Here is an 8779-nt window from a genome sequence, read left to right as displayed (position 1 = left end):
CCCCGGAGCCACGCTCCTCCACCCCTCCGGAGCCACGCTCCTCCACCCCTCCGGAGCCTCGCTCCTTCCCCCCGGCCCTTCGCAGCCGCTCCCCGGGGCGGTGCCCGCCGGCAGGCGGTCTCCCGGCCGGCGCCCCGAGCGGCACATCCCGGCGAGGGACCCCCCCAGCCCCCGCCCCGGCTCCCCGAGGGGCGGGCAGGGCGACTACAAGCCCCAGGCTGCCCGGCCGGGAGGCAGGGCGGGACGACGTGGCGCGGCGCGGCCCCGCTCCGGCCGCCGGACCCCGCTCCGCCCCGAGCCGCGCCCGCCGCCGCCGAGGGCCGGGGGGGGGGCTGCCCCGCCGCGCCATGGGTGAGTGCGGGGCTGGGGGGGGCCACGGGGGGCTCCCCGGGGGTGCGGGGCGGCGGCCGCCCCCACACCGGCGGGAGGGAGGCGCCGAGCCCCGCTCGGGACGGGGCAGCCGGCTGGCCACGGGCACGTCCAGCCTCAGGAAAAAGGTTGATTTAAAGAAAAAAAAAAAGTTTTGAACTTTTCCTAAAGGCTGGGACTGCATCTCTCGCCCCCCAACCCCCTTTCTTTCCATTTTTTTAAGCACTTCCAGCAGCAACCATGCAAGACGAGTAACTTCCCGTGGCAGAGCCCCCCGGGCCGTCCCGGGAGCGTGCGGGGCGGGAGCAGAGCCCCGGGGAGCGCGGGGGGAGCGCTGCGCTTTTGCCAGAGGCGCCTCTTGGCGCTGGTGCCTGCAAAGAGGGACTCCAGCAGCAAAAAAGTCAGCCCGGTGTCAGCCAGGTCAGCGGCACAGGTCACTGCCCGTGCCCGGAGCACGGCCCGACGACCGGGCACAGCTCCCCGGTGGACCCGCCAGACTCTCTGTCCTCATGGGAGGGTCTGAGGAGTCCTCCGGTTCCCTAGCGACATCAGAACAGACTATATACAAAGCTGGATTTCAATCAGAGTTCATAAACTATTACCGCTCATTTAGTTTAACAGGAAATACAGCAAAATCTGATGGAATCAGCTGTGGTATTTACAGTGGGGCTGCCTGTGCCTCATTTGAGTTTGTGGCTTGAAACTAATGGCCTGCCCACTTTATGCAAAGCCTTTTGTTCTCAGTGAGCAAATATTTTTTCTAATTATCTGCATAACGTGTACAAGGAGTGATGAAGGCAGTGCAGGTAGTCACACAAAACATGGTGGGAGGGACTGGCATGTAGCTGGGATGGCCTAAGTAACACAAATGCGACACAGAGGGTTACAGAATAAATACAAATATAAATACAGCCATCACTGAGAAATAACCTTTATTGCTAGCTGTAATTAAAGGCTGAATAGAGACACTTCCTGTTAAACACAGCTTGTGAGGGGGGAAAAAAAGCCCTTAGGAAGGGTGAGGAAAGTTTTCCATGGTCTGGTGGTTGTGGCCACATTCTTTCCACATACAGTCTACTGAAACTGTGAGTATTTCTAATTAAACAAAGCCAATGTGAGAATACAGATAGTATTCTATGCTGGAAACCAGCACAAACGTCTGAGCTAACGCACTTTACCTGTGACTTCAAAACTGTAACTGGCGGTGGGGAGGTCGCTGTCACTGCTGCTCCCCAGGGGTACATCAGCTCTGCTCTCGCACCATGTGCAGTCCGCCCTGCTGTAACATGACTAATGATTCACACATGGCCACCCTTTCATCCTCTCCCCAGGGCGAGAAGCGTGTGCAGCAAGCACCTTGGTTTTGTAGGGTTGTTTGGGGCGGGTTGGTTTGGTTTTGGTTTGCTTTTGCTGTTGTCTTTTTTCTTACTTTAGCTGAACTTACGTACTTACTGAACTTGCATGCCCAGCTCTGTGGGAAGGGCGAGGTCAAAGAATTGCTTTTCGTTTTTGGGGCGGGCAACAGTGAGCTTTTCGGCTCATGAAGAAGTTTGTCCTGTAGTCCTGGACCAGCCTGAGAAGGTTGTGCCTGGATTGGGCATCCTGGATGCTGTGTGCTGTAGAAGGAGAGGTGAAAAAATCAGGGCCACCCCCACCAAGTCATGCTGAGAGTGCAGGATTAAGTAGGAGAAATAAACTTTTGCAAGCAGTGTTTTTAACAATAAGGTAGGGGGTGAGAATGCAGAGCCTGCAGTGAGTGCTGATGGTGCCACGTGCACTGAAACATGAAAATGGTAATGCGGAACAATTCAGAACCAGATAGCAGAAGCTGTGTTTCCTGCCCAGAGCAGGTTTTGTAATTAGAATCAAGGGAGATCACAGAGGATCCCCCCCTACAACTCCAGGCACTACAAATCACTGTCTGCCACTTAAATACAAGCCTTAACTTTGGTAACAAAGTCCTGTTTTCAGAGTTCTGCCCCCCAAATGAGTGCCCCTGCAGTTAGTGGAAGGGTGTGCAGGCCTGGTAGGTTGTGTGACTATCTGCAAGTGCCTCTCTACACATGATCTAGTGACCTGTGGGGAAATTCAGCATCATGGCTTTGTAGATGGAAAACTTTGGGTGTCCTGGGAGAGATTTTTTCACCTTGTGCATGCTGATAGTTTGTCTGCTAGCACCAGAAAAGTGAACCTAGCATTGCTTGCTTGTTTTCCAGGTCGTACACTGCTGGTCCTCCTCTTGTCTGCAACGGTCTCTCTCCTGGGCGGGCTGATATTTGGATACGAGCTGGGGATTATCTCCGGTGCACTGCTGCAGTTGCAAATAGACTTTCACCTCAGCTGCTTCAAGCAAGAAGTTCTTGTGAGCTCCCTCCTTATCGGAGCTCTCCTCGCCTCTCTGGTTGGAGGGATTCTCATTGACCGCCATGGACGGAGGAGAGCAATCCTGGTCAGCAACGTGGTCCTGTTGGTTGGCAGCCTTATTCTCACACTGGTGAGGTCATTTATTGGGCTGGTCATTGGGCGCATGACTGTGGGCTTTGCCATCTCTGTCTCATCCATGGCCTGCTGCATCTATGTCTCAGAAATGGTGGCTGCTCATCAGCGAGGGCTGCTGGTGTCTCTTTACGAAGCGGGTATCACTGTAGGCATCCTACTGTCCTATGCGCTGAATTACATCTTTGCGGACGTGGATGAGGGGTGGAGGTACATGTTTGGGCTGGCCATTGCCCCAACAGCCATGCAGTTCCTCAGCATCCTCTTTCTCCCAGTGAACCCTGTTAAGTTAAGCTCATGGGACTCAGACTGCCAGAAGGGCCTCATTCAATTGCAGGACACTGAAGACAGAGCAGCAGCAAAGCGGGAGCCCTATAAGGAGAAGCATTACTCATTTCTTGACCTTTTCAGGACCAGAGACAACATGAGAAGGCGGACTCTGGTGGGCCTGGGACTGGTGCTCTTCCAGCAGTTCACTGGGCAGCCCAATGTGCTGGGCTATGCCTCAAAAATCTTCCACTCAGTGGGGTTCCAGAGCAACTCCTCAGCCATCCTGGCCTCTGTTGGGCTGGGGGCGATAAAGGTGGTGGCCACGCTCGTGGCGATGGCCTTTGCAGACAAGGCTGGCAGAAGAGTGCTACTCATGGCTGGCTGCGTGGTGATGGCCATCTCCGTCACCACCATTGGCCTCACCAGCCGCATTGCTCCGCTGGCCATGGCCAGGGACTGTAAAGCAGCTGGAGTCCCCAGTGCATCCCACAGCCTCACCCCGCACCCCCTGATACCTGTATCCTCCCAGCCTGTGGTGTCACCCATCCCACCAGCATTAGGTGCTCGCAAAAGCCAGGCAGGCCCTGGGTTTGCTGCTACGAGGAGCCTTACAAAAGCCTTTGCCAGTTCTCAAAGCAGAGAGGTTGTTCCCGATTCTTTCCTTACTCAGAAAAGGGACTTGGTAGGTCAGGCCAGAGAAGAGACAGTGAGAAGCACTGGGCCTCCTTTTGGTGGTACTCCCTGGACGGAACATATCGTTTTAAATTGGATTACTCTGCTGAGCATGATGGCTTTCGTGAGTGCCTTCTCAGTTGGATTTGGACCAAGTAAGTATGATATTTATATATCCTTGCACTAACCCAGAGAATAAAACTCGGGCTCATCGTTATAGTCTGCTTGAAACATTCATTATATATCTGCTTTACCAAGCAGCTCAGTGTCTGGGAACTGGAAATATGTCCCCTTCAGCCCACTGAATAATTTTCTAGCGTTGCAGCTCTGTCAGCTATAGGGCTGGTACAGCACTAGAATAACTTTCTCTCCCATGGTATCACTACCCTTGTAATGTTTTCTTTCTGTGAAGCTTATTGGAAAATCAGAGCATCCCACAAGTACTACCTAATCTTCCTAGCTCCCTGTCGAGGAGGAAATAGAGGGCTGAGGGGCTTCTGCTGTATGAAAAAGAAAGTCAGTGCAGAACTGGAAGTGGAACCTCTTTGAAAGTTTTTCAATATCAGTTGGTCTTTTTCTGAAATCATTATTTATTCATCAGATGAAAACAGAGATTAGTTCTTGAAGCCCTGTGAGCTCTACTGTTTTCTGGCATTTATTGCTTTAAATGCCTTGATGGGAGAAAACAGAATCTGACTCAAGAAAAAACGTGAGTAAGTCTCATGGGTTTGACGGTGACCCTGTAAATTATTTCAAGCAAAATAACCCTGGGATAGGGGAGACTACTTTAACATATATATTGTTTTAGCTCAAACGCAACATCAGCTCCCTAATCCTACCCCTTTCTCATTTCTTCACAAAGAGCATGTACTTGTATGCCAGATCTTTTTCATCTCCCCTGAACGGAATGACCAACTCCCTTGCTTTCTTCTTTGATCCCTGGGCTTGTTCATTGGTATGTCATTCCTCTGTGGAGTGCTGAGTGTGGGGGTTTTGAAGTGTTCTGCTGTGACCTGACTCTGAGATCGATGAATGTTTGACACCACCAGCAGCGGGTGCTGGGTGAAGCCAGAGTTTAAAACCCCTGCTGAAATCTTCCTTGCCCATTTCCCAAGTAAATTCCTTAACCCCTACAACTGTCTTTCTCATCTCTCTGATCTGTGCAGTGACCTGGCTGGTCCTCAGTGAGATCTACCCTGCTGGGATAAGAGGAAGAGCCTTTGCCTTCTGTAATAGCTTTAACTGGGCTGCTAATTTACTGATCAGCCTCTCCTTCCTGGACCTTATTGGTAAGTGGCCATCCCCCATCCCTCCATCTCTCACAGCTGGTTAAGGAAGGTGACCACCGCAGGCAATTTAGAGATTAAGTAGCATTTTGAGCCCTGGGGACTTGACAGGAACACTGGCCTGAGCCCCTCTGCCACTGGTTTCATAAAAATCATCTATCCCCACTGGACTGTACTGTAGTACTGCAGTATCAGGAAACCATGGAGTTTGCAGCTTCCATACCGGTAGCTTTACGACATTTCTTCCTAGCAGAGCTCTCGATTGAGGCACTCAATGGGCGCTGCTGGGCCTCGCAGCTCAGCTGCTGCCTTCTTCCCACTATGATGCTCTGGCAAAGCCTGGTGTGGACCATCCTTCTCCCTTGCTGATTCCTGGTCCAAGCCTTGCAGATAAGGAGCTTCCCTGCCTTTTGAAGGCTTCTCAAAATAAGATGCCCCTGTCAGGCACCAGTGACCACCTCGCAGTAAGCTATGAGCTTCCTTTGTATCCCATGATGCGACCTACCTCCAACAGACCCTTCATGCACTTCAATCTCTCTGCAGATGCTATTGGTTTCTCTTGGATGTTTCTTCTCTATGGACTGATGGGAGTGATGGCTGTTATATTCATTTATCTTTTTGTTCCGGAAACGAAAGGACAGTCCTTAGAGGAGATAGACCAGCAGTTCTCCAGGAAACGGTACGTGGACTGTTGTACCAGCATGAGTGCTGGCTTTGGGTGCTTCCCACCAGCAGTCCCCAAGGTCTATGGCACCGGGCAGCTCAGGGCTGTTGCAAAGTCTGGTCAGTGTAGCTGAGAATATCTCAGGTTTGTGCAGGCCTATGGGACAGGGCGTGCGAGCTGCAGCGTGGGTCTTCAGCAGGTCACTGCCCTGAGCCTTGCGGCCGTGCTGCTGAAGGGCACTAGCGATGCTCAGGAGGAAAAGGGCTAAAAACCAGGGCTTGTGGGTGCGGGGAGGAGAGCAGGACCAGAGCATGGCACAGGCAGGTCAGGACTGTGACGGCCTTAGAATAATCCTGGACTGATCCTTCTCCTCTGGGGCAGAGACATCTCCTGGTGTAACACAGGCCATGGGCTCTCACCTGGTAATTTCCATGCAAAGCCTGTAATGGGCTAGGGAAGAGGGAGTGGTACTTGTGCAGTCCTGGTTGTGAAGGAGGTGGCAGGACAAGCATCGCTGGAGCAGAGGGAGGTTGTGCAGCCACGCGGCCACGGGGAGGGAGCACACACCCCACGGCGGGTGGCCAGGGAGGGGTAACTGCTGTAACCCCCTTCCTGGCTCCTGGCTCCCCGCAAGCAGCAGCGGCTGCAGCTGACCTTCGCCATTGCCCGGCAGGGTGTGGGAAGGAAACGTGTTGAAGCAGAGACGTGGAAGAGGAGCGAGCTGCAAACTCGCGCAGTACCAGAGAGTGGAGCACGCTGACAGCAAATGAAACCAGTGACATGCCCGCAGCATCGCCCTGAGGAGAGGAGCAGGCTGTGCCATCTGCACAGGTCTTTTCCTTGGCCTTTAACTGGTGACCTCTGCTCAGAGAGGGTCCTCACCACAGTGCCTTAGATCTTGGGACATGCCGATAGCTGTCCTTGGAGGATTGTAGGTCCCAGGCAGGGAACATGTCCTTTCTTTGATATCTTTTATTTTTCATGGTTTGTATCTCCTATCATTTAAGAGATTAATTGTTTTGTACACAGGAATTAAAGCACAACTTTGTCTGACAATGCTCTCCATCCGTGCAGTTCATTTGTGAGCAAGGTGTATTATTTTCTAGTCCTTTGAAATACTTGATGCCTTACAGAGAGCACAGTATTGCAGAAGGAATGTGTCAAACACTCAGCAGCATACATTAATATTGTTGCCCTCTATAATGCCTGTGTAGGAGCCTGCAGTCTGAGGTGGGAGCTAATGCAGATAAACACTGTTTTAGTGGAGGCAGGAGTGCTGGCTCACCCACGGTCTCCCAAAGGGTCAAGGTCCAGCAGCTCACCCACCTGATTGCCCAAGGCCCAGGCCTACACAAGTGTAGAAGTACATCTCGTGTGCATGTTTGGCTTCTTTCTTTTGTACACAGAGCCTGGTTTGCATTTGTGACCAGGGTTTGCATGTACAAAAATGCATGCAGTATTCTGGTACCTTCAACAAGTTTTCCACCTCTTAGAAATGTACATTCTTTGATTAATTCACCCCTTTCCCCTGACACATATACATTATAAAAAGCCACCCACTAACACCACACTCACTCCCAAAACCTTGTGAGAGGGGAGGAGCAGGTATCCTGCTGAACACTCTTTTGAACCCCTGAAGGAACTAAGTCCCAAAGCTTGGGGTTTTCCCTTGAAAATGCAGCTCCTTAGGGACCAGTGACTGATACACCGGGCCATCTGGTTGGTACTACAGGGACAAACACACAGGATGTGGCCATGTCGCCCAAACCCCTGTCTCAAAGAGAAGCCACAAAAGCATGGGAAAATGATCTGTTCTTGGTGTAATTCAGGCTGTGGCTGTCAGGTCTCTGCCTGGATCACCTTTGGGATGTGCTTTCCTCTTCCCCCTGAGCAACGGGGATCACCCACAGCCTTCCTCACCCACCTCTGCGTTGGCCTCCCCGCCACACCTCTGCTGTGGCTGGAATTTGGTGTTTCTGAAGTCCCTCATGCACTGCAGGTGCTGTCACCTCAGGGCACACAAGGACACCTGTAAAACAGAAAACGGATGCTCTCTTCCTGCAGAAAAAGCCCCGTCAATACTGAGCTGTACCAGGGTGACTCTGATTTACCTGGGAAAAAAGCATCAGTGCTGTCCTGGGAGTTAAAGCCAGCCTCCAGATTAGGGCTGCAGAGTGTGGCCGCTGGTAACAGGGTGGTATATTGGGTGGGGGGTGCCTGCCCGGGGTGGTGGGGGCGGAGGGGGGATGCTTGCATGCACCCCTCTGTATGTTTGGCTGGACGCGGGGTACCGCGAAGGGGCACCAGAGCTCAAGAGCAGTTTCTCTTCACGGGCTGTGACTATTTGCCGCCCTCCCCAGCATCGCCGGGGGGCACCGAGCCCCCCACACCGGGCCGGCCCCAGGAGCGGGCCGGGGGTGCACCGCGCCCGGTCTGCCGCGAGGGGACACCCCGGCACCGCGGCACCGGCCTCCCCCCGCTCCGCCACTGGGAGCTCTGCCCGGCCCCCGCCGCACCCCCGGCCCCGGTGTGTCACCCTGAGGAGACGGACAGACAGACAGACACACCCCTCACCCCCCCAGTGACCAACATCTCAGCCCACCTAACCCCTTGAGCACAGCGTCTGAGCCAGAGGGACCCCCCCGCTCCACAGAGCAGGGGCGCCGCTGCCCCCCCGTGCCGTGCCCCTGCGCTTGATGGAGCCCGGAAGGGCGGGAGATGGAACGGGAATGGGAAAGGGAACGGGAATGGGAACGGGAATAGGAATGGAGGGGCACCCCGGCATGGGGGCGGCGGGCAGCTGGGGCTGCCCTGGGGGGCAAGGGGAAGGGGAGGGATGGGAACCCTTGGGCCTCTTGAGCGGGTGGAGCGGTGCCAGGTCGGGGGGCTGGCTGCTGGGGCAGCAAGCAGGGCTGGTTGGGTTCAGGGGGGCAAGTTAGCTCTGGGGACAGCAAGCAGGGCCACTGACACTGTCAGGGTCTGTGGGTGATGGCACAGAGAGCTGTAACAGCCTGGGGTAAGG

General features: G+C 54.0%; 1 protein-coding gene across 1 annotated transcript; it reads left to right on the top strand.

Annotated features, from left to right (window-relative positions):
• Positions 1-259: 259 nt before the first annotated feature.
• Positions 260-6813, top strand: SLC2A10 (solute carrier family 2 member 10). Its single transcript, XM_074843054.1, has 5 exons — positions 260-351; positions 2586-3962; positions 4974-5096; positions 5637-5772; positions 6431-6813. Exons 1-5 carry the CDS (start codon positions 348-350, stop codon positions 6525-6527), a joined length of 1737 nt encoding a protein of 578 aa, XP_074699155.1. The 5' UTR covers positions 260-347; the 3' UTR covers positions 6528-6813.
• Positions 6814-8779: the final 1966 nt, after the last annotated feature.

This window comes from Strix aluco, chromosome 17, assembly GCF_031877795.1.
Source record: "Strix aluco isolate bStrAlu1 chromosome 17, bStrAlu1.hap1, whole genome shotgun sequence".
In the NCBI taxonomy this organism is placed as follows: domain Eukaryota; kingdom Metazoa; phylum Chordata; class Aves; order Strigiformes; family Strigidae; genus Strix; species Strix aluco.
This window is presented reverse-complemented; position numbering and strand designations above follow the sequence as displayed.